The 26578-nt window shown below is 38.6% G+C and overlaps 1 protein-coding gene across 1 annotated transcript in view; it reads right to left on the bottom strand.

The window, feature by feature from the left end:
- The window catches only part of LOC107562951 (breast carcinoma-amplified sequence 3-like), a 93819-nt gene that overhangs the window by 49853 nt on the left and 17388 nt on the right, over window positions 1-26578 (bottom strand). The window contains exons 6-12 of the mRNA XM_016247711.1: window positions 23048-23155; window positions 22849-22925; window positions 20434-20510; window positions 19634-19717; window positions 17096-17266; window positions 14446-14539; window positions 1466-1599 (exon numbers count right to left, since the gene is read on the bottom strand). Of these exons, the coding sequence (XP_016103197.1) occupies window positions 1466-1599; window positions 14446-14539; window positions 17096-17266; window positions 19634-19717; window positions 20434-20510; window positions 22849-22925; window positions 23048-23155 (745 nt within the window). The remainder of the gene's footprint in view (window positions 1-1465; window positions 1600-14445; window positions 14540-17095; window positions 17267-19633; window positions 19718-20433; window positions 20511-22848; window positions 22926-23047; window positions 23156-26578) is intronic.

Genomic DNA, 26578 nt, shown 5'->3' with positions numbered 1-26578 from the left:
GTAAATTATAAACTATGTCTTACTACACTAAAGTGGGACTAAAATGCAACAAACATCTGGCTAACTGGACAAAATCCAGGACCAATTCTGTCTCAAATAACACCATTAGTTGCTCTGGATTTGTAATTTATAAAGCTGGGATGAAATGGGAAAATTACGGAGCCTATATTCAGTGCTGCCAACAGTCTATTTCCAGGGATTTAAGAGAGAGTGGTGTAAAGTCGCAAGCGCGACTATATTGTCCCAGTGGGAATGTCCTCTAGTCCATGACCTCATAGCCTAAGATATCATAGGTGTTACAAGCCCCAATCTTGACCCCAAGGTGCAAGAGTAAAAGCTCCAGTCAGAAGCACAATCTAAGCTCTCACCAGCCGTCTGAGGTATTTTTAGCAACTTTTCTCTTTTTTTTGCAGCCTAGGTGATTGAAAACATATTGGCAACACTAATAGTTTCGGGTCTACGGATTCCAGAGTGTTGAAAACTGAACATGGGAGCCACAGGGGAGGAAGTTTTAGAATAAGCAAAGACTAACTGCTGAGAGCACAAATATTTCACATGGATCCACATAATTTTGTTTTGTACTGGGGGCAAAATTTCTCCAGGTACAAAAATATTCATGTTGCTGTGACTCTGACTACACGTAAAAATAAATAAATAGAAAATAAACATTTTGAACTGTGACAATTTACACTCATATACATTTACCTTTGAATTCCGTTGTACATACATTGTACAATGACAAAGTATTCAATTCGATTCATATTCCACAGTAGCAAGGGGTTATGTATCTCATAGTCATGTTTAAGATCAATCAGATGGGTCATACCCACACTTTTTGTCTAACATACACTGCCCTACATACTACAAAGAAGCCGAGACAGCAGTACCGTGTTCTTCTGGAGCTCAGTGGTACCAAGCCTTATGTCTCTTGACATTATTTAGATAACATGCAGGGATGCACTGACGATGAAAAACACATTTCCAGAGCCATACGAGCACAGGCAACCGTAAACAGTTGTGGGTGGCCCACAAAGACTTTAAATGATTATGCTAATGATTAAAAGAGTCCGGAAAGGCAATATTTCATCTCAATAACTCCCCCGAAAATAGCCTGAGTGTACATAGGCATGTGCGTGTGAGCAAGGGATGGAACGGGGAGCTTTGAAGTTTGAATTAATATCCCACACTGTCCATGTATTACTTGAACGCAAGACAGTTTCTTTTTGTCGTTGATACATCTTCCATTTGGAAGATACACGTTTATGAGTTTGTACCATATGTGCATGCTATAGGACAGTGCTGAAAGTAAGGAAAAGCTTTTATGTAAATCTGTGCATACACGTATGTTCTTACCTTCTTATATGTTCTGGTGGTGGTTGAGGAGATTCCCCCCTTCTATGTAAAGCGCTTTGAGTGCCCAGAAAAGCGCTATATAAATGTAAGGAATTATTATCATTATTATTACCTTAGCCTCAGTTTCTCCTCTATGAAGCGTGTATAGATGATGAACTGCACTCTGGGAAGACGCCCATGGGTGAGTCAAGATTTGGAAAACGTGGAAGTCGTGGCCAAGGGTGTCTGTAGTCACTAGTAACATACCTGTAGAATCAGAAAAGAGCGTCATTTATTTCACCATAGTGCACCTTCTTAGCACTACCAAACAAAGAACTATTTCCCAGATCATTGGTGACACAGGATGTGTTTAATTTAGAGCAACAAAACTATTTTAAAAAAGTGACAACTAATTTATCACTCAATGTTTTCTGAGATTAACTAATTATTACACTGATAACATTAGAACATAAAAAAAATCTACATTTTTGGAGCAGCATGATGAAATATATAACACTAGATATAGAAAGTGGGATAAAACAATTACAGACTCAGGAACTGGAAAAAATATTTAATAATTTTTTATTAATTTGTTTGCTTAATTTGCACTAAATTCTGTGATTAATATGGAAAAGCAACCAATACAGCATTGTTTGCCCACTTCCTGAGGCTACAGAAATGATCCTCCATGCTTTTTAAGTTTTTAGGATTTTCCCAGCACTAGCTAAATTTTCTTGGGGTTTACTATTTGGATTTGCGGACCAGTGATTCAGTCTTTCTGAATTGTGGCCTAGTGATTATTCCACGTTCATCTATCAATGAAAGTGTCAGGAATAGCCACTCTAAACATATATAAATTTCATTTGAACATTTACTTGATTTAAGTGCACCAACTCTGAGCTTAAACTGAGAAGAACATCCTGCAAGACAAAAACTGCCATCAAGTACTGAGCATTTCAATGAGACACGTTTACATGGTTGTAAAGGGCAATCGTGTTCCACTGCAATTTGTGTTCTAGAATTAACTGCATGCCAAGATCTTCCCTCAGCTGTCCGGGCCAGAGAATATGTGGATCTGTTTTAAATACAACCGCAGGAGAACCCAAGTGGAACCTCTGATGACAGGGCCTCTCATTTTCCCACTTTTATTTGAAGTTAGTGAAACTACAGAAAGTATAAGCTCTTACTGTAAACAACACACTTACTAAACCACACAAGAAAAAACCCCGAAGCAAATCTTCATGGCAACGCAACCCCGCATACAACTGGTTTCTAAAAACAGTGTGACAGCTCTACAGGCTATTTTCCACACACATGAAAGTCTGGTCACTACCGCTTTGGAAACTTTCTCCAACACTACGATTAAGATGGATTTAGCCGCTGGCTCTCGATCTCACTGCTGTAATTTAAGATGACAATAATTAGTGATTTTCCAATGCTGAATCTCTAATGCCGAGTTCACAGAGGGGTTTAATTTGTGGCGAGCATTTATTGGGTGGTCTGACAAATCTAAAAAGAAGTTTATTATTGGAAGATCAGACGAACTCCCGCACACATGACAATAGAACAGCGGCCATGCTAGATGAGCTCATTTGTCCTATTTCTGCCCACGTTATTTTCGTTTTCACACTTAGGAATAGCATCTGCTTTAGGTGTGGCTTTGCCATCTCATTGAGCGGTAAGACAGGAGGCAAAGGGGATGGGCTGCGGCAGCGAAGCAAGGGTCACGCTGAGATTGCGCTTACGAAAAAGAAAAACAGAGTCGGCTAGTGAATTAGACAGCGGTTAGCTATTTATGCTGTATCAGAAGACTAAACCAAGCTACGGTCTGGCCATAAACTAACCCACGCCCCAAATGAGGTGCCAAGCCACAAGAAGCTTTTGCGTCAACTGGGAATACATGGAAGAGAGTGCCTTCTAATTATAGAGGCTACAAACGGAAGCGCAGAGTGATTAGGAGTTTAGGCGCTGCGGTATGTTTATCTGGGAGCTTCCTCTACCTCACCCCGCCGCCCTGCCGCTCTCGCGCTCACCCTGGCTTTGACAGATGAGGCTTGGCCAGCTTGTTGGGACACAAGTTTGCTGATGGTACACTCTGTTCTCCAAAAGCCAGTGGAGAATGGAAACCGAGTGCTGGGGCTTTTGCGGCCTTGTTGAAATACAGGCCCTCGCGTAGAGGCGTCACTTGGTTGGCCTGTGGGAAGTTAAATTAAAGAGAGCTTCTCTGTGCTGGTAAGCAGCCATAAAATTTCAGGAACCTGAGATGTTAAAGCAATTTTTGACATCGTATTTATAACACCTCATCCTCAAGGCAAAAGAGTAATTTATTTTTTGTGTACTCGAGCTACAATAATAACGCACATCTACATGACATAATACCTACAGTAATCAAATATTTGGAGGAACAATGGGATAATTCACCCAAAATAAAAATTGTTATCATTTACTCAACCTTTTTTTTACTCAACATTTTGGAACAAAACAAATTACCTACAGGTCTGAAAACACCCTAAAATCCCATTTCAAAATACATGTTAATAAAGATTTATTTGGTTTGTTAATTTATATTTCAAAACGTTTGAAATCGTACATCATCAAAAGCATTTACTTCTGCAAGTTAGAACGGACTGCATTCATATGAACTGCAAAATACACCCCAGAATATCCTTTCAAGCAGATTTGGCTGTTTCTCGCTAAAAGGCACCTCAAACAAACTGACATTCGCTAGCTGTAGAGTGATTCTTCATACTTGCATTCATTGTTTTGTTGTTCTCCCCTTAACAAGTCTTTAAACACAAAACATCTGCTAAACCTCCTCATAGCCATGTTTTATTTCAGAAGTGTCTTAGGCATTCTCGCCGACCAACTCCGATGATCTCAGCAGCCTGACAAGCAGAGGCCTCCAACTTGGCAAAGTCGCAGGACTGAAACAAAAGTATCTCTTTCAAATGAACAACACTCGCCTAAGACCTTTGAAAAAGAGGAAATCTCCAATTATAAACATGTGGATAAACTTTTAAAGGGCGGACGCTGGGAATCGGTGCGCTCTAATACCGCAGACACGAACTTCATGCAAGAAAAAAAAAGAACAAATAAACATCAATCACAGCATTTTGTCCTTGTAGCTGCCCACATTTGTTGTAAAAGCACGACCGTGCGTGCGTGTTTGTGGTCCTTTGTGAGTCCATTGGACGGCCTCCTCTCCTGTCATGCTGCACTTGTGGAGGTGTTTATGAAAGCTGTGGAACACACACACACACACAGGGTTGCACATCTCACATCAAAGCCGCCCACTCAAGCCTGGAGCGAGCAACACTCACTTAGTCCAGAGGCCACCCTCACTCCAACCATCAGATAACAGTACTAAGGCGAGGAGGAGACCGGCATGGGTCAAAATTCAGTCAATAACTTGTTAATCTTTTACAGACTAAGTGAGAACTTCTAAAAGCTGGGCTGTTTGATCCCAACCTGGAGGCGGCTTGTGTTTGTTTGTTTGTGTGTGTGTGTGTGTGTGTGTGTGTGTGTGTGTGTGTGTGTTTGTGTGTGTGTGTGTAGTCGAGGATGGGGTGGCAGATTGGGGCCTAACTGTGCAGTGTCTCGCGGTGAGCCGGGCAGATGTAATGCTGTCTCCAGTTTCCATTCATCTGGGTTGCAGGGATGACTGCTGTGGATTCCAAAGAGGGCTTGCGAGCACATCTCACAGCGTCGTGCGGCCAGGGATACTGTTTATCTAGGCACGTTGGTACCTAGGATATGCGCTTTAAACATGGTACACTGGTCCTGTGGGCATGCTGGCTTGGAGAGGCACTCAACGCTCTTAGCTATGAAACCACATCCACAATTAAACTGAGAGCTTTGAGGAAGGGAGGGGGGGGGGAAAGTAGGTGGGAGGAGGAAAAAGGTGCTCACGGTTCATTTGATCCACATTCAAGTGTAACGAAGGAGAATGTTTATATTTGCTTTACAGCCAAACCACCTGTAAGCGCTTGAATATTAATAGATCATAAAGGCCTTTTCTCGGCAGGAGGCAATCATTACTTTAATACAACACTTCAACGAAATTCGCATTCTAGAGAACCAGTGTAACCAAGGTGACCTCGAGGTCACATCCATTAAGGAAGGATGGAAGTGTAGGTTATCACTAGCCCCACACGGAACCTGCACACTTTTTACTCACATTTCCTGAGCTGTTTTTGGAGGAAATTCTGTTTAATAATAGGCATCAGACTTTCCTGGAATAAGCCAGATTTTTCTATCTTTTGCTGTAATGTGTCAGTAGGACATAGCAGTTTATATCTCCAAGCATTCATTTTGCCATTAATTGTAATGATCCAGTGAGATTTTTGTGCGCACAAGGAGTCTGACAACAGTCAGAGCTCCACACAGAGATCTGATCTCACCATCATCCAGTCCGTCTGGAATGACACAAAGAATCTGAAAAAATTGAGAGAGACTAAATCCAGAAGAACTGTGGCAACATCTCCAAGATGCTTTAAGAAACCTTCCTGCAAAGCAGAACTGAACTGTGAAAAGTTTTTGTGGCACTTGTGTAAAAATGCTGTAAAGTAAGGATGTTTCTATAACTTCTATTAAAGGGGTCATCTGATGCCCATTTTCCACAAGTTGATATGATTCTTCAGGGTCTTAATAAAAAGTCTGTAACATAGTTTGGTTAAAATTTCTCAATGGTAGTGTAAAAAAACACCTCTTTTCAGAGCAAGCCGTTTTGTAGCATTTTCCTTTAAATGTTAATGAGTTAACGCTCTCTGATGGACTGTTTACTTTTTTGTATTCATCGTGAAACTTGCTAATTAGCACATTATTAAGAAAGGTGATTTGCAAAGATTAATTAAAAACCCTTATACTCACTTCTACTGTAGGTGAAGCTGGATCACGAATGATTCGCGCGAACAAACGCATTTATGTAGATCGGGGGGCGCATTCCCTTCAGAAACAAACGTAATCTACTGCGTCTTCAGCGGCTCATATGTCAGGAGTAAATGACGACTGCTATGTTCATTATTGCATCCAATAACAGAACACCTCAATCGCTTAGGAGTCATTCTTGTCTACATCTGCTCCGGCAGTGAAACAATGGCGGACTGATGACAGCTCACTCAGGCGGGTCTAAGGTAAGACGCCAGTCCAGTCTGTGCTGAAACGCTACTGTCAATCAAACTGTCGTGGGAGGGGGCTGTCTGTGTGACGTTACACAGACAGGCATCTGAGATCTGCTCAATTTGAGAAAGCGGTAAGGATTTTAGTAGATTAAAAAAAAAAAAACACTGGGGGGATTTTTATCATTATAGGGTGGATGTGTACACACTGCCAACACACATTTCAGTTCAAACAACTCGTAAAAGTGCATGTAGCATCGGATGACCTCTTTAATTAAATCAAATCGATATTTGGTGTTGCCAGCCCTTTGCATATAAAACAGCTTTTGTCCTAGGTACACTTGCGCATAGTTTTTCAGGTAGCTTTGTAGGTGTCACGATCCCTGTTTGTGTTTTTTGTGTCTCTGTTTATGGATTCCTGTGTCTTTCATTGTTGCCTTGTTTCACTCATGTTTCCCTGCTGCTCTTTTCCCTTGCTTGTTGCCAAGGACACTCAATGGACCACACCCATCTGCTTGTTAGTTTCCATAGTTACTCATTAGTTCAGTTCAGTATATATACCCCTGTGTTTCAGTGCTTGTTTGTCAGTTGTTGTTTGCTTGTTGATGCTCCTGTCTTGGATTTCAGGTTTAGCTCCAGTTCTTGCTCAGTGTTCCTTTGATATTTACCTATGTTTGCTTTCTCGTTTTTTCAATAAACTACTTGCATTTGGATCCGCCTCACCTTGTTCGTGTCCCAGCAGGTAGTTTTCTTCAAGTTCCTTGGAGATTTTGCCACAGTTCTTCTTGATTTAGTTGGTCTCCGATTTTTTTTCAGATTCTTCATGTCATTCCAGACGGACTGGATTATGGTGACATAAGAACTCTGCGTGAAGCACTGGCAGTTGTCAGTCTCCTTGCACATAAAAAAAATCTCGCTGGATTATTACAATTAATGGCTTAAGGAATGTTTGGAAATGTAAACTGATATTTTCTACTGACACACTACAGCAAACGATAGAATTAAATGGCTTAAAAGCATTTTGTTGTTGGTGAAATTACTAATTACCTAAGACTTTTGCTCAGTAATTTGTGTGTATGTGAATATATTAGCGCTGTCAATCAATTTAAAAAAAATTAATCACAAATTTTCCTGAAATTAATCACGTTTAATCCCACCTAACAGTAATGTTTTTAAATATACTTTTATATTGCAATAATTTCACATTCAATCTTCAAATTAATGTAGAAACAAAATAACGACAGTAAATGTTTAATATTTGTTTAATAACATCTTTTTTTATGACTGAAGTGTTTAAATGAGAGATGAAGATTTCCTTATATGTGCAGCCAATAAATGTCATGTCAAGTCAAAATAATTTTCTTTAGTAAATAATTTGTATGATTTGATTCACTCAATGTTATTTACACCCGTCAGATTATCATTCTTACAATTCGCTGTAGGCCAAATGACAACATTATATACACAATATAAAAAAACAGCATGTGGCATTTGGCAAGTGTTAATTGTGAACACTGCCTTGTTATCCTCGGCTAACAATTTATGCAGCCATGAAATCGCTCTCGTATATGTTTTTGTTGTGGATCTGTCTATGGCCACAAAATGCAGTTGATGCTTGACAGCAGTGCAAATCTATTACGCTCAGCGGTGGAAAAGCACAGTCTCCTTAAAGCTTAGTCAGCCTAAAACAGGCTTTTGTGTGATTTTTGAAAGCCCCAAATAAATGAGCTAAACCACAATCTCTAGATAAGAGTCTGACTGCAGAAAGGAGGAGTATGGAAAGAGCGTAATCCTTTCTCAGGAAACAGACAGTCGCTATAATCTCTTTCCATTTCAGCGCTCTCTTTTATTTTAAAAGGTTCTGTGAGCTAATTAATCCTCTGAAACATTTACCACAGCAAATACAATTCTACAATTCTTCATGCCGCGCTTCAACGTTAATGCCCTTAATTTGGGGGCAATGCCCTTAAGATTTTCTCAGGACAATGGATCATTCATTGCAGCTGAGGTGTTTGGAAAACTAAAGTCGGATGTTTCTTGGGAATCTGGTGGAACTTTTGGAGACTAAAGCCAATCGGCCAATCAAACTAATACAACTGCTAAAAAGCCTCAGAGCGTAACAGCATAAAGCTGTCAGCAAAAACGTGGTCCACACAGGCAATCCTTCCTACAAAAACAAACTAGAGGTGAAGAAGAGAAGTAACTCTTCTCAGGTCAAGAGGAATGAAAGGGGGATCAGAGAGGATGTTTCCATTGCAGCCTTGAAACCAAAGCATCTGACTAAGGTTTTACAACTACAAACTGAGGTACAGACTTCACAAGACACTGCTTTTACCACCTTTTGGAAACATCATTAAAAAATAGCCAAGAGACAACTTTTAGCTTGTTTGTTTGACAGTTAATATGTCTGGAATTGGAATTTTCAACACTGTAGCTTGACCTTTTTTTTTTTTTTTTATTAAATTAATATAAAAAAAAAATGTACACAGTCATTTGTAGTAATTTAAGGACAAATCTGTTGGTTAACGTGCTTGTTCTACAAGGTCATCCTTGCTCAAAGCCTCTATTAAAAATGTAAACTCTTCATTTTAGTTTATAAAAAATAAAATAAAATAAAATAAAGATCTACAGCAAAAAGAGGAGTGATCAGGGATTTCAACAGGTATTGTGCAGAATTTCTATATCTGGGGGAAAAAGTATTTGAAAGATTAGCAAAAAAAAAGAACATTGAAAAAACATCATCAGATTTCATAATGCCATTATAAAATAGAGCTCATGCTTCAGGCAAATTCCACTAATGTTCCGCTCTTCGCTTGCAATGTGCATTAAAAGGCGACATCTCAGCCTGGGCCTTTAATCCCTTCTGACTGTCCCACTGTGCACAGGCACGGCGCAAAATGGAATGTGATACATGGTCACAGCCCCATTAAAACACACACAGAGACAAATTTGTGTGTGAATATTGCCAAATGATAGTTTCTAAACCCAACAAACAAGCTTTTTCAATGAAGCAGAGGACTTCAGATCCATCCTTAATTGCTACTTCTGCATGAAGACATGGCTTATTACAAACTCAAACTGAGAACTGCATATGATGTCCCTGTCATCATTAAAGAATGAATGAATGTTTTTTTACGCCATAACCTTATAAAATATACACATATATATATATATATATTTGGACCACATTATAAGTGTAACTTTGGTCATTTATAATATATATTTTTTTTATTTCCTTTTTTTATATATATAAATCAAACTTTGCTTTTCTATACATTTTGTTTTCTAAACAACATGAATCTAAAATCTAAAACACTCAGTGTTGTGACTCATATGAGTGGGTGCAAGAAAGGCCACATCCGCAACAGACAAACAGGCACTTCAGCTCACCCTTCCCCTTAAGAACCCGCAAGCAAACACTTGCCAGAATGAACTGAGCTAAACTAAGCTGTCTCGCAAGAGCAGATTCCTTGATGCTTATCAGTTCCGTGATCGAGTGGAATTACAGTGTCTCGTGGGCCGTGAGACCTGTCCACCCTCGCACTGCACGCGACCGTACCCTTACACCAATCGCTCACTCTGCTATCGATTAAGACCAGTTTAGCGCCATTTCAACTTTGCAGAAACATCCTCAAAGGGGAGAGGAAAGATCAGCAGAGGACAAGGAGTGAAAAACAGATACTCTGGCTAAAGTGAGTCCTGCACGCCGCTGTTCGGAGCAGCATCCTTTAATTATGTGCCTATGAATAGAAGCTCCAACACCACAGCACAAGCGCCAGCTACCCGACTGGCTGCCATTTTCTACCCTCGCCCTTCTGTTTTTCGTCCAACACACACTGTTGAGTTGGATTTCTTACATAAGTGCTTTTGTTTTTTCAATGTCAAGTCACCACATTGTTTCTTTTCAAGTTGGCCTTTTCCCTCTCTGAAATCAAAACCGTCCGGATGAAGCTGCGGTCGGCCCTGTGGCCGGAGTGACACTTTCCACTGTGGCTTCAACACTGTTAATTTTGGACAAGTCAGGCTAGATGGACGAGGCTAAACTTCTCACTTAAAGCTGCCGTTCATGTTTCTTCACAGTGCCGAGAAGGCATTTCTTGCAAATCTTACAAGAGCTGTTTTTGATCATGTGTTAATGATGTCAGGAATGTAAATTACGGCATGAATGTGAACACCGGTCTCAGGGAAAGTTTAGCCTGATATTGTTAGTCAGCATATCTGGAGGCTCTTCTCTATATAGGGGACTACGGGGATTTCTTCCAGCCTTGCTGGTGCCAAACAATTTCATAACTCAAAACAATTATTATAGCCCTTTCGATTTATGCCCGAGCAAATGAGGTGATAACAGACACATCCCATTATTTCTGAATAAAGCTGACAGGTGATGGTCAAACTGTTTGAAGTTTACAGCACCCCACTGTTATCTAAAACAAGCCGCCCCAGAGCACACTCCTCATGAGGGCAGAGGACGCCTGACAAAGGGCCACACTGGGGGCTCAGCACTCAGGGGACCAGAGCTGGGGCCTCCCTAGACTGGGACAATAATCTTCAGTGAACGAGTAACCAAAACATTACACCAACCCTTCACATGAGATAGACCGAACCAAAAGCTATGATTCTCAAACACAGGTCAGGATTTAACAATAAGTCTTTTTCAGTTAGCCTGGCTGGATTTGTATTTATCACTCCTATTAAGCCATTGAATTGATTGAAAGTGACAGTAAAAACATTTAATAATGTTACACAAGATTTCAAATAAAAGCGGTTCTTTTGAACTTTCTATTCATCAAAGAGTCCTTAGACAAAAAAATCATCATCACGGTTTACAAAAAAGAAGGGAAAAAAAGTAATACAACTGTTTTCAACATTGATAAGAAATGCTTCTTGAGCAACAAATCAGCATATTAGAATGATTTCTGAATGATCATGTGACACTTAAGACACTTAAAATATATTAAAATAGAAATAATATTTCACAGTCTTGCTGTTTTTACTGTATTTTTGATCAAATAAATGCAGCCTTGATGAGCATAAGTGTCTTTTCAAAAACACCAACTGCAAACTTTTGAGTGGTAGTGTACATATAAAAAAATAAATAATGACATATAACATGAATATATGTTTACCAACATTGTATGTGTCAAAAAAAATATTTAATAAATAAAAAAAAAATAAAAAACCCTTTGCTGAAAAAAAAAATAATGGCCTACGATGATTGCTTATCATCATCACAATTTTTTGATAATACTGGAAATGTGTCTCTCACACATGACTTTACACCATCATTATCGTTGAGCCCCTCACATAATTCTCTCTGCAGCATTTCAGTTTGATAGGATGGTTATGTAGTCACATTTTTTTTTTTTGAGACCTTCAATTCTTTGTTGATCTAAGAAAAACACACATTTGCACAAATATTTGTAGAAGTAATGTCCCTAAGCAGGCCTTGATTGTGGACTGTATGTTTGCTTTGCTCTGTGATCCATAGCACTTTTCTCTAACTGACTCATAAAGATAGAAAGACCACTGGGCTGAAAGTTCCAGTGCAGTTGACCATAGTGATGGGACACTGACTTCACCTCCACCTCCTGCTCCACACATGCTAATGAGGAAAAGGTGGCTTGCTACTCTGAGGTCTAAAGGTTAACCAATAGCACCACCTAGAGACAAACATGTTCTGTCCAAAGCGAGGTCAGGACAATCTAATTAGAAGGGTGTAATTCACCGCATTTTATTCCCTCATTTTATACGCAAATCTATAGAATCCAATGGTTCAATAATGCAGTAAAATTAAAAGGCAAGAATACGGGGCTTCCAAACTAAGAAAGAAATAATTAATAGTAAAATTAATACAGAAATAAATACTAAAAGCAAACAAGGCTGTTAGTGTCAATAGATAATAACTTAACTTCAGCAATTACTCTTAATAGACAATGACTTTATACATAATAGGCAATTTTCTGACTTATAGTTCATGTATTGAATAAAAAAAATTCTCAAATGTTTCTCTTAAAATAGAAACAGAAATAATTTGATACAAATAAGACATTGACAATAACAGTACAGTGCTGTAATTAGAATAAAATCTATTTTAAATAAAAAATTAATTTAATTAAAATGAAACAAAAAGTAGATCAATGTCAATTTCCACAATATTTTATTTATAATAATAAATAAAATATTTTAATTAATTAATCAACCATAAATTAATCATATTTATATTTACTTGTTCTAAACTACTCTTTGCATAAATCCTCTTTATAATATTACTGCACCCAAGCTCAATCACGGCTCACAGGCACGAGTTTTGTGGCATGGCTTGGCATCAGTTCAATATTGTGCGGTTGATACAGAACATCCATCAGGATTGTTTTGATCTACTAAGATATGCACCATTTCCTTACAATCTTTTAGTAACCCTATGCAAAAATCATCCGCACCTGGAGGTGTATACTTATGTACACAATGACTCATCCTCAATGGAGTCTCCCATAGTGTTCCTTAGTAAGGTCAGATATGTGAAGGATTTCACTTAGGGCAATGGCTATCATTAGCTTTCAGCACCTTCTTATTAGAAGGACTCTCAATCTGCGACACACACCTTACAATGAGCCATTGTGACTGGACTGGATATCCGGAGAAACAAACATTACTATATGTCAAATTGAAAAGTGATCAGATAACTGCCTATTAAAATGAGCCAAGATCCTCATTCAAGGGCAGGTTGAGGACAATGCTGCCATGGTTTTACTCTTGATGCCACTAGGAGCCATGACCTAGTGGCATCAAGTCATGGTGCTCAAGCAGGAGAGTATCCTAAAAAAAAAAAAAATTAAATTAAATAATCCTGAATATAAATAAAAATCAATGTGCAAAATCCAGCATTAATTAATAGTGGCCCTTATGATGAGTAAAGCATGTTGTGAAGTGGCTGACTAAATGTGCTAAGAATTATGAGCCCGTCCTACGCCTTCTGAAAAGCACAGCTCTTCTCATCTTTAAGGTTTGAAACTGTACCTGTTCAGTGCTTGGGGTATTTCATCTGAAAGAGACCGAGGGCTTTGTTGACCTCAATACACTTCAAGAGAGACAGACATGAACAAGATCAATGAGTACTAAATATTCCACTACGTGTTAAGGAGAGACAAGAGGAAAGAAAAAGAAGGACGGATAGAGAAGAAAATGAGGGAGAAATGACAATGACCGATGTGCCTGGGGGCAGATTCACCAGAAGATACACAATGGCTGCTTTTCAGTACAACAGATCTTAAGAGCCAAGCAGACAGTAACGCTTAGGGAACAAGATGAGGTTACATGTATAAAGGTGACATGACTGACACCGCCATCTCCTTTTCAAATGGAATTTGAAATTTCACACTTTTGTATCATTCCTTTTTCCCCTGAAGTCCCCTTTTAATCTTAGACAAACTTTCCTGCATTAAAAACAGTCAAAGGTCCATTTTTCACCCTTAGCATTAAAGGAATATCTCAACCAAAAATAACAATTCTGTTAAATTTTAAATTTAACTTTGAAAGACTATATGGAAAAGAGAAGTCAACATCACCATTTAATACTTCTAGTTGTGTTCCACAAAAGCAAGAAATATAGGCTACAGGTTTGGAAAGACATAAAGAAAAGTAAAAGATGACAGAATCTTAACTACCACTTAAACAGGTTGCTACTGTACCTTTAAGACATCTATATGAAAATGCACTCTTTTATGATTGGCTTATCTCCACATACCAGTGCAGTACAGTGTTGGTTATCAGAGCAGGTCAATATCATTGCAGTTTGGTTTATATAAATGGCCTGGGTGGACTAGGAAGATAACTTTGCATTGTGAACAGAATAAATCTGCACTGCATATCAAACAAAAAAGCAGGGATATCCACAACGCGTCCCCTTTGAGACCATGTAAACGCCTGCCGACCAGGTGCCTAGAGTTTTGTGCTTTGGTAGGACTCAGTGAGGCATCACAATGAGGTGTTCACTTACCACTCGGATTAAATGCCATGCAGGATATAGGCTTATCATGTGCTGGAAAATGCGCAATCACTCCTTCTCCATCAGAATCCTCACTAACAAGAACCTGAAACATATACACCCAAAAACATACAATAAAGCTACAGTACGTTGATGGAGCTACATAAATAAAGGCTGACTTCTTGTTTACGTCACGTCTCAGTGTTTTAGACACATAGCTGGTCATTGGCTCTACAGTGGCCTGTGCAATCTGATCTTCACAGTTACATAAGATTTAATCAGTTTAACAAAGATGTGTTTTGGCATTTTGTTTAAAACAAAGTGTATTCCAAGTTGTGTTCCATTGTATGGAGCAAAAAATGGGCTGAAAAGGTTTCCATGTGTTCTTTTTTGTTGTTGTTGTATGATCATCATCCATTCCCCATCATGTCATTCAGCTTTAAACATGTTGCCCTCTTGCGGGTGCTTAACAATTATCCTTGTGTCTACTTTAATCCACATTGAAAGATTTTAGCTCTAAATGACACATGTTCGGCAAAATAGTTTCATTACGGAATTCAAAAAGACATTTTTATAAGATGTCCGCAAATATGTTGGTGTGTTTTATGAATACGGCTTCAAAGAAATAAAGACTAACCCACATGACCACTGTGATCAATGTGCATATTCTGCCAAAGCCCACATTGCAACAGTTCTGTATCAGACAGGAAGAAAAAGTGGCATGTTGAAAGAGTTAAAACAAACACAGCAGGAAGAAACTCTATAGCATCTCTTCACATTTTGATACCCAAAAGAGATGAATAGCTCCCAGTTAAAAAAAAAAAAAAAGTAATGTGAATCTGTAATTCATCCCCTCATGTACATTACTACAGGAAAGGAAAGGGGAAAAGAAAAGAAAATAGGGATGAAGGGATAAAGAGTAATAAAAAATAAAGATCAATAAAAAAACTTATAAAAGCACAAAAGTAACAAAAAGAGAGTTCCTTTTTCTTCATTTACTCAATAAAACAAATATTAAATCAATTAAAAACAAAAACAAAACAAGTTAAAAAAAGTACAAATAAAACTTAAAACAAAATAATGTTAACTTTTCTTTATTTACTTAATATGAAAATCAAAACAAAACAAAAAGTAGTAAAACTATTATTGCATTTAAAATATCAAGTATTACTCCAAAATGAGTGTAAATATTAAAATTCAAAATAAATTCCAATATTTTTCAAATAGCCTATCAAAGTTGAAAGCAAAAAAGAAAGAAAGAGGAGAGTGTGTTGCTCATAAGGGGCTATTCTCTGTTAAGTTTGCTCATGAAAGAGATTATAACTAAACCCAGACATGAGACAGCCGGAGAGAAGAGTGATAAATCTAGCGGAGTGTTGCATTAAGGAGCAAGGCAGCTTTTAATAGGATCCAGTCCAAACAGAAAACAGCCTTGCTCTAAAACCCAGACATTTATTTCAGACTGCAAAAAATGCCCCTGTGACACAAACCAGATCGCTTTTACTAGGGGCAAAAACAGACAATGTTGTTCTGTACAGGAATATACTATTGCTTCGAAAAAGTATTAGTGTGCAGAGCAAATAAACTTCTTGCAGTAAATACAGAGGATGATGATGATGAGGGGGTTGGGCATGTCCCCCGAGACTGGGAGTGGGGTGGATGGGGGGAAAAAAACACAAGAGAAAATGCAAAGACCACTGCTGGAGTAACGGGAGAATGGCACTGACAGTAAATTCCATAAAGATGTTTTGTGTGAACATCGAAAGCATGACTAGTCCGCTTTGGGAGGAGTGCAGCTTCTTGTGAGGTTGGCTTTGGAGCGGATGGCGATATAAACACAGGAAACCTCTCTTAGAAAGTGTTGACTCTGGCAAATCAGAGTGGTATAGGTTTATAAATAAGCAGAATAAATCACACCTCTAAATGAGAGCAACGTGTCGACCGGGTCACGGTAGACTCTCTGGGGAATCGAGGGTTTAACCATCACATTTTTAACAGCCCACTAAATGGGAGGATCTATTTACATGGGTCAGAATCAACAGGATAACGAAACCTGTTCCAACTTAACCTCTCTCCAAGTAAAAATCCTTGAACAGAAAAACTGCAAATATTAAAGTTAGCCTTTAAACTGAGTGCTCTATTAAAGTGATCATGTGTCACACACCTACATGTCCTCTTTTAACACATTCAGGCCTTGGTGGGGGAAAAAAACAAAAAACAAAAAAAAAGGACTAGACCTTTTCCATAATGCTTCTGCGATGACCTGCCTGTGATCTCATGCTAAAAGGCTTCGGCTGTGCCAGCCAAGGGGGAAACAGTCACAGGAAGTGGCTAAATCATGAGATCAGGAGACTGCGGCCTGGCACAGAGTCTGTGAACAAACGGTGAAGCATGTGCTCTTATGACAAGGTGATGACAAACCCCTTGGGCCACAGGAAGTACTAATACTGAATGAGTTATGAAAGGGATTAATGGATTATTTATCTCAGAGAAAAGGGGAATGAATCCGGGTTCTTTCGAATCAAGGTCAGATGGGTGAAGAAAGTACCATAAACAGACACACCGTTTTGATACTGTTGTGTGCTAGAAATCCCATCGTTCACAAGCCTCCATCTCTGGAAAAAAACGTACAGATTATGATGTATAAATGAGCTTTTCGTACCTGTCCTTCTCCCACAGTGTGTGTGTCTATGATGGTGACCACACCAGGCTGGTGAGGGCTGCGGCGGGTACCGCTATGGGCAGTGGCCTCTTCGTCGGGTGCCCCTGATGGCAGTGTACCAGCGAGCTGGGTCACGACTTTCCCCACCATGGTCAGGCCCGTCTTCAACGTCTGACAGGAAGACAGAGACACAACTTTAAAAAGATTTTAAAAAATCAAAAAGCTGTAGTGATTTATGATAATGATGTACAGAATGAAACTCAAAATGCTGTTCAAGGTGTCGTGTTCTCAGCATCTCTGGAATATCTTCTACTAACATTTATCGCATGGATGGATCTTTAATATCATCATTTTGAAAAAAAAAATTAGATTTAGATGTTTTAAAGTAAAATGAAACCTATTGTTTATTATTCAATAATTCATGCAAAGGGTTAAAAGAAAAACATTTCATTCAGCAACATTTGTGCCAGCTAAACACAAGTACTATTGCGACACTCAAATCAATACCACAAACAATGTTCCCACATCCAGAGATTTTGTTGAGCAATGACCTAAAAAAACATGTTTGCATCCAGTGTTGTTTGAGGCAATGTCAACAGACAGGTGTGTGAGTTAGCCGTGTAGGCTAACGGTTAGTGTTTGTGCAAGTGAGTGTCGATGTTTACTCTGAAAAGAGAGCCGAGAAGAGATGTCCGATTTCTGGCACGGCCGTTGGTGCAATGTCTGCCACCAGTCGGCCACCCCCTCCCCTCGCCGACCCTGATCAATGGGGACCATTTGGATTAGCACTAAAAACTCTAACTGCAGTGATTAGAAAACACATTAGTGTTGATCAATTAGGAGGCAAACGCTTCTCTTAATAATTGATGGGGCAAAGCAATTTACACACAGTCAGTTAGTGGGCTTGTCAGAGCATTCTCCAAAGGGCCCAACAAACACAGGCGCCACGAGGTATTGATGCTGCCGCTTGGCCTGAATGCCTGATTAAGCTCTCCAGGGCCTTGGCAGACAGACACACACATATAGCAACGCTCACTCCATTAAGTGAGAACTAGAGGAGACCCTACTTAAGCTGTGCTATCCACTTACCCCAAACACAGTTCACAACAGCAGAGGTCTGAAAACAGAGCCCTGGGGCACCCTGCTCATGCAGGCTTGTGGCTGGCACAATGACATCTCTCTTTTGGTCACATCGCACTCATTTACACAATCTGTGCCTTGCAGGAATTCAATTTTGCAAAAGGTGCCCTCCCCCTCCTTTTTTGTGATTGTGTTACAGGATTGATGGGAGATGGCCCCCTGGCCCCCAGACGGCCGCACTCAGAGCCACTCAGCACAGGGACCGTGTGTCAGAGCAGAGGAGATGGTTATAAATCACAGCCCCGTCTGCAGACGGCCTGTCTGCGTATCAAGGCTTTTTTAACCTTGTTTTCCTCTCCGCTAACCTTTACTATGCTCTTTTTGATGTATACCGCCATTAAGGCTAATGGCACTTCTCTCACGTAAGCCGTTAGCACTCATTAGGCGGTGATCAGGACGGCGGCCGGGGAATACAGATGTGGGCTTAATAAATCAATTAAGCAACCAGGAGAGGAGACTGGAACTATATGAAAGGTTAAGCACCAAGGTTCTGGCACCACTAAATGAACTCTAGTGGGTCTCTTAATCACTGAGGACTATGCCAAGGCTGTTCTGGGATGCTATATGGTGAATAAAGTGAGTGGAACAGCACACATTATGAGCTTCATTTAGAGCAGAGCAAACAGGAAAGAAAGCATGACTGAAAATACACAAATAAGTGCAAAGAAAAAACACAATTGCAAGAGCCAGCTAACACTTAAAAGGTTTAATCTGTATGGTTTGATTCATTGCCATGGAAAGAGGCTTATCATAAATTAATGTGACACAGCTTTCAAGATGCAAGGATCACTGGGCCAATCATATCTTAAAAATAAAAGGGTGACCATCCTGAATGTCCTTGAAGCTCTACAGTTTTAAATAAAAAACATGACAAAGTTTGGCCAGAGTAATGAACATCATTTCATCACCATGTTGAATGATTTTTAAACGCAGTGGGGATTCTAAGCCCAACATGCCAACTGTGCACCAACAGTTATAAATGTCAGATTTTACAAAAGAATGGCTGGTTTTAATCTTATAAACAAAAGTAATAATGCTCATAAGGACAAGAAGTATCTCAGAAGTATCTCATATTTGGACAATAATGCCACTCAAAATATATGGATTTCACTGTATTAGATACAAAATATCAAACCATGGGGCATCTGCAAATAAATAATGCTTTTTCTCGAAAACTTACTACTTTTTACCCTAAATAATCCATTAATGTTAGATAACCTGAAAGTAATACATTTTTGTGTGTGTGTGTGTGTGTAAAATTCATTACTATAAAAGTGTGCTTATTCTATCTAACTGACATTTATTTGTGGCTTAGGTGTGCAAATACTTTTTGATGCCACTGTGCCGTGTGTTGAAGACTGTGACTTGTCGTGGCAGCGGTAAGCAGCACATACTCACTTTAGCAGCACTGATGACAGTGGCAGTGTAGGACTGGGCATTATCTCCACAGGCCCCACCACGGGACTGATGACACCGGATCAGCTACACACACACAGAGACAAAACAGAGTCACATTATCATCCAGAACCTTTCAGCTCCCCAGCACTCATTAACCCACAGAGGCCTGTCACAGCCCGCGCCAGGACGTCTGCAGGCGGGCACGGTGAGTAAGAGGAGGAGGAGGATGCCATTAGGACAACAAACAGTTCTTCAGCCCCATTCTACAACGCATGTCCCTGACCTATACAACACTTCAGCTGCCATTGGTCAGAAACTCATTACCTTTGCCCAGACACACTGTCCCATCTGTCCATTATTAGGCAGCAAGTGGCCTCTCTAAGGCAAACAAACCGCACCCATTACATAAATGATGGTGAATCAAGGGTCTACTTAATAATAATATGTCACATTATATTGTTAGCTCCTATCGATATGACACGCACTGTCTTTATAATGATATGTGCAATTCGTAAGAAATAAAAACATTCATAAGATGACTGTAGTTTGATTTAGGGTTAAGCAAAGCAACAAATCTTAAGGAAGTCTTAAGGAAGGCCTGAACACTTAGGCTGACTATTAGGTGTTAGGGGTTCACAAGAGCATGTTCTTTTGTTTAAAAAAATCTGGAAGGAGCACAACAAAATGTACTACAAATAAAATAATATAAAAAATTAAATATAGTTGTTGTCTTTCTTTAAAACAAGAAAAAGTATTTAGGTGCATCTGGAGTGGTTTAAAATACTGGGTGTTTGTACTACCTTGTTCTCAGCATAGGCCAACCACCGGCTTCCCAGAGCTATGGGGTTTAGGTTGGGCCCAGGACAGGGGTAGCAGCCTGCAACACAAAGGAAAACATACCGATATAAGCAATAAACTAAATAACAGCACAAAGAACACATAAATAATCCATCATAGCAGCATCTCGCACAAGAATGTGTTTTACTAGAGCTTAGGGTTGGAGTAATACCAGAGGTTAAATAAGTGTTATGACATTTTGTGACAGTAGGATGGCTCCTCAGCTTATTAACTGCCAGACAGATTGACCCATGAGAGCAATACAGACAGAATCCGTATCAGTCCCACATGCCATGATAATGTAGCTGTACTTCACATACAAACAGGGCAAACATCATTTTATTAAAATCAGATCATTAAACTTAAAGCTAATAAATAATCACAGAAATACCAAACATCTTTCTCTGTCTTTGTACACAGAAAGGTTATGCAAGCGCATATCACAGTGTGAAGTGCTCTGACAATAATTTATAGCATGGAGTGAATATAAAATATTTGCAGACAGTAATTTAGGGTGTTGAGTCAGGATCTGAAACTCGGGTGAATGGGGGCTGAGGTAAGCCACAAGTGCAGTAATGCAAAAGCCTTCTGTGCCTTTCCAAAGTGGAGGGAGCCAATGCAGTAAGATAACATATGTTTAACACATCCTGTGAGCTGGGCTTGGGGGATTTTCACCATTGTTTTGTGATCTCACAGTCAGAAAGAGAAGACCTCATTCAACGCTTCCACCCCAAATAACATAAAAGTAATGAGAAAAAAACTAACAGGCTTCATAGTTTGTATTGTTCGATGTCTTTTGAAGTGTTATTTTAGTATCACTGAGATACTATTATATATTGTATAATTATTTTGAATTAGTTAATTTCGGAATTAATTTGAATTAAGCTATTTTCTGTTTTCATTTTACTTTCAGTTAGTTTTAGTAATTTTTCCTCATGTGTTTTTGGCATTTTATTCGTTTTTATTAATTTAATTTATTTATTTCAGTTTTAATTTTGGTAGAATTTTTTCTAATTGAAAATTAGAAATGTTGCCTTGGCAACTAGCTGAAATATTATTTTCTTCTATTTGATTTAATTTCAGTTAAAAACATCTTACATCAAACACATCTTTTATCATTATATTGAGAAATAAATGTACAAATACTGAAATGTAACAAAATTAAACATTTACAAACATTACATCATAAACACTATAAGCATGTATTTTAGCTCCCCTCACTCCACAACAAATCCTTTCAATTTAACGGTATTCAGAAAACAAGAGGGATTATTAAAAATATAAGTATAAAACAAACATAAATTATAGTGGCATTCATTATAAACAACATTTGTTATAAAAGCCAAGTCTAAACAAATTTATTTAAAAGCAAAACTAAATCTATCAGTGTGTGAGAAATGCACTATACAAATACACTTGGGCTCACGTACCGCTCTCGTTTGGCACAAATCCAAATGTATGAGCTTTGCTTTGAATTATAATTAGAAGCATGTTAAAACGTTAAAAAAATTTATTACATTTCAGAAAATAAATTAACTTTTTTAGTTTCTTTTTTTTTCTTTTTCTTTTTGGTTAACTATAATAACTCAGGTCTTCAGCCTGTCACTTTAAAAAATAAGTCTAGTCTTGTTCTTCCTATGTTGGGGAAGCTTTAGAGAAGCGATTAATGATGTAAAGGGTTATTGACCATGCCCGTTTCCTGTGGCGCAGACGTTGACAGGGAAGTCGGATAGATAATGAGAGCCATTAAAACAACACTAATGGCAATTTACAACAAACGATTGCTTAAGTGGGCAGCAGAGGCCTGGTTTCACATTGTGACATGGACAGTTTATTCTTCTGAAACCATACCGAGACCAGTCACGCACATGAGAGTTGGGACCTTATGAACAGCATCTCCTTCAAGGGTGCAAAAAAGCCATTTGGATTTCGCCCGTGGTCCGGCCTGGAGGAGAGGAAATGGCTCTTTATGTGCTAGAGCTGGGCTGAGTGACAATACGCATTTGTTTGTTATCGTTTACGCTGAGCAATGGAAGTTTGACACAGACATTTCTGGTAATGCCCAGCTCTGACACATTATAAAACAAAAGCCATTTGTGTAAACAAGCAGGCCTGTGGAATTGTGGATGAGCTTTGATATCGTATAGCCGTGAGGAGTGACACAGGGAAAAACGTCTCTGTTGGTGTGACAGCACGTATGAGGGTTGTGTGGGTTTTGTGGGTTTAATGAAGTCAGTGTGCAAAGAGGATTAATCAAGACTAGGTTTCCCGTTTTGCGAAGCTGCAGATCAAAGAGGCAGAGAAAAGTTGCGTTGGAGACTACAGAAGGTCAAGAAGGGTCAAGTTTAGCAGACACATGTATAACGTGAAGCACTTACTTGTGACAAAGAACTTTTTCATAAAGGTGCAGCTGTCAAATGCAGCGATCTTTTCTTGAAGACTAACGACGAGGATCCTTTGGTCATCGAGGGATGGAGATTACATTGGAAAAATAAAAAATATAAGCGTACATTAGCTTAATGCTGCATTTAAAATGATTACAAGGTAAAATGCAGGATAAAATGTGTGTAAATGAACCTTTTGTTGCAATGCAGATCATAGATGGGCGTTTTAAACTGTATGGACTTGACCATCTCTCCTGTCCTCAAGGAATAAAGATCCACACAACAATAAGGGGGACTTGTCCTGCAAAAGACAGACAGAGCAGCGATTAGTTAGTCGGAATAGTTTCAATACTTAACCATATTATTTTGCATATTTATAAATTAATGTCAAATAATCAAGGAAATGAGTATGAATAATTACTTTTATTGAGCAAGATGCATTAAATTGATCAAAAGTGACAGAATAATTTCTTAAGGATCATGTGACAACAAGACTGGAGTAATGGCTTCTAAAAATTCAGCTTTGCCATCATCGGAATAAATTACAATTAAGATATATTAAAACAGAAAACATTTATTTTGAATCCGAATATTTCACAATATTACCTTTTTTTTTTTTACTGTATGATTTAAGTAAATGCAGCCTTGGTGAGCCAAGAGAAGTCAAGAGACTTCTTTCAAAACATTTTTTTTTTATCTTACCCAAACTTTTGAAAACTAAAAGCAAAACAAAAAAACACACACAAAAACAAAGCCCAGCAAAGCAAAGAAAAAAACAAAACAAAAACAACAACAAAAAAATTTTTACTAAAACGAAACAAAACAAAAAGGCTAGAACATTTTTATTTATGAACACAAAACCCAATGTTGACGTTCCCAAAACACATTACAAGATCAAGTCCCACTTTCTAACTCTGTAGTTATTTCCTCTCTACCTTCATCAAGGAGATGGGAGTTAAGTGAAAGCAGTGGCTGCTGCTTGTGATAAAGGCAGATATTAATCCTCATTAGGTGTTCTGCACTCAGCTGGCACAGCCTGGCCTGCCATATTAACCATCTTAACAGAATGTTTCTGGTAAGACGCTGTGCTGGGCACTTTGCTTTCCACGGGATATTAGTCTTGTGGTAATAAGCATGGCATCAGCACTGCCCAACCCAGTGGGGTTACATCAGACAGAATACCGATCTAACAAGTCAGGTATTCTGTTGGAGCCGTGGCTAAGTGTACATAAGTTGCTCAAACCTCAGTAATAAATGAAGGATGTCAGGAGTCTAACTACAGACAAAACTGGAACCAAAGAGGCCAGATTATTGACACTGACGCGGAGCTGATCGAGCACTCCATGTAAATGAAGATGATCAATAGCCTGTGCTTCATTGACAAAACAATTGGCTTTGAAAGCAACCACTAATGATTTGCTGCGTCTGACTCTTAATTCGACCGACTGTCTGCCGCTTCACAAGAAGTGATTATATCATGCATCATAGATTAGCATTAACATACAGTTTGGCAATAAAACGTATAGTGCATAGTGCTATTGGCTCTGCTACTAATGTAACACAGCTCCTGTGAAAACAAGGGGTTGACTCTGGTCTTTCGACTACTATTTTGATGTCAAAAAAAGGCTAGATGGCTCCAGTCATGGATTCTGATTGGCCAATACAATGAGCCGGCTATAACACACAATATAGTCAAATCTGACAACTGCTCATCTAGCATTTTTAAAAGTTGGAATAATTTAACTTGTCACAGCATCTTAAAAGTGCATTGTTCATTGCAGGATGCTCAAAAAACAATGAGACGTGACACAATGGCCACTAACATCCATATGCATATCTATGGATATAGTAACGGTGCTGTAGAGGGGATGAATATATATATATATATATATACACATACAATTTTTTCAAGAGTTTTTATCATGCAAACTGCCTAACACCTAATGCACCGGACAATGCTGACACTCTAATCAAAGAGGGGAAAACAAAAAAGAAAAATCTAATTATCATGTAAAACAGAGGACGTCGTTGGCACAAATGAAAGAACCTGTGGAAAATAAAACAAAACATAAATAAATACTATTATTATTATTATTTTTAGAGAGAGAGAGAGAGAGAAATAGAACAGCTTGCTGATCATTAAAAGCCATTAGTAAACCTTCAAGCAGAAGGGCATCAATGAATTTAATAAAAAATAATATGGTAAAAAAAAATGTGTCTTCATATAAGATAGTACAGCCTTTTATACTTGCATAAATATATCATTTTAAAGGCTCTCAAATTCACCCTTTTCTTTGTTTCCCCCTTTTTTAATGTTGGAAAATGTCATTTTACTCCTCATTCATAGTTTACAAGCATGCAAACAGTGGATAAAACAGCGTGGACAGCATGTGGAGAAAACAGCTCTTTTTCCAAACATGCACATATCAGTTTTACAAAGCAGCCAAGACATCAAACCACAAATTGTGGAACATGGCAGTACTTAAACCATAAATGAAAAAAGCAGTGGTGTCTCTCAACATCCTATACTTTCGAGTTCTGATTCTGAGTGATGAAGAGCCAGGGAGGTTTTTAATTTGTCATTACTTTCACAGACAGTGAGTGATCTCTGAGTGAAGCCGTGACGATTGTGAATCCAGCCTGTACTTTGAGCGTGTTCCCAAACAGCTCCCATTTGAGCCACTTCTCCTCAGCACTGTGGCTTGAGGTCAGGGTGGACAGATTGTACATAATGTTTTTAAGATAGCATGATAATGTCTTGGAGCAGGAGACTCGCAGTGCGTGTGATACACATCCCATTCTTAGTGTATGGAAGGTCAAACCTGCAACTGATGCTCAGTGTCTCAGATCCATCAGTGATTGATGGAATCGTCCCAATTCTTAAGTTGTGCTATGGCCATTTGGAGGTCCGAATTGGCCAACAGGTAGAGTTGTGTGGCAAAACTGACCCGTGATTGGTCTGAGCCCACTGTGGGAGATTGAGTTTGCAGGCTTACCCAGGGCTGGATTACAGCATGCGTGAGAACACAATCCAGTAAGCAGTACAATCCACCTCAGACATGAACGTGTGCCCAGAGCTGCATCTCTACATTGGCCAGTTGCCAGAGCCCCATCACAAATACAAACACACAATCACAGGGCAGTGACTGGACAGTCTAGTGAAAATAAATAAAACCAAGTCAGACCGACAATTTCCAACCAGTGTTTGAGATCAGTCGTATTTTAGTCAATGACAAATAACAGTGTCCCTGATAAAGAAAAAAAAATTAATTTAGTTCTCAAAAATGTACTCTTTCATGTTGGTTTTGAAAAACATTTAATTTAAGGAATAATTTCATGTGATGTAGTATCTATCAACTAAAAAAAAAATATTTATAGTAAAATATACATATTTTCCTTTCTATTTGAGTACACGTAAATGTACACATCTTCATCGTTATTTCTAAAAATGTAAATATAATAAATCATTATATTATCATATATATAATAGAAAAAAATTAATATATATATTTATATATATATATATATATATATATATATATATATATATATATATATATATATATATATATGAATATAATAATTGGGGAGTTTGGGGACTAACCTTGCCTTGTCTGCTGTGTGAACATAGCTTAAGTGTGTCAAACAGATAACTGTAGAAATCTGCAAAAGCTATCAGTCTGCATTTTTATTCTCTTCTACTGTCCTTTTACAGCTGCGGACA

The sequence above is a fragment of the Sinocyclocheilus grahami genome, unplaced genomic scaffold, assembly GCF_001515645.1.
Source record: "Sinocyclocheilus grahami isolate Dianchi unplaced genomic scaffold, SAMN03320097.WGS_v1.1 scaffold851.1, whole genome shotgun sequence".
NCBI classification, from domain to species: domain Eukaryota; kingdom Metazoa; phylum Chordata; class Actinopteri; order Cypriniformes; family Cyprinidae; genus Sinocyclocheilus; species Sinocyclocheilus grahami.
This window is presented reverse-complemented; position numbering and strand designations above follow the sequence as displayed.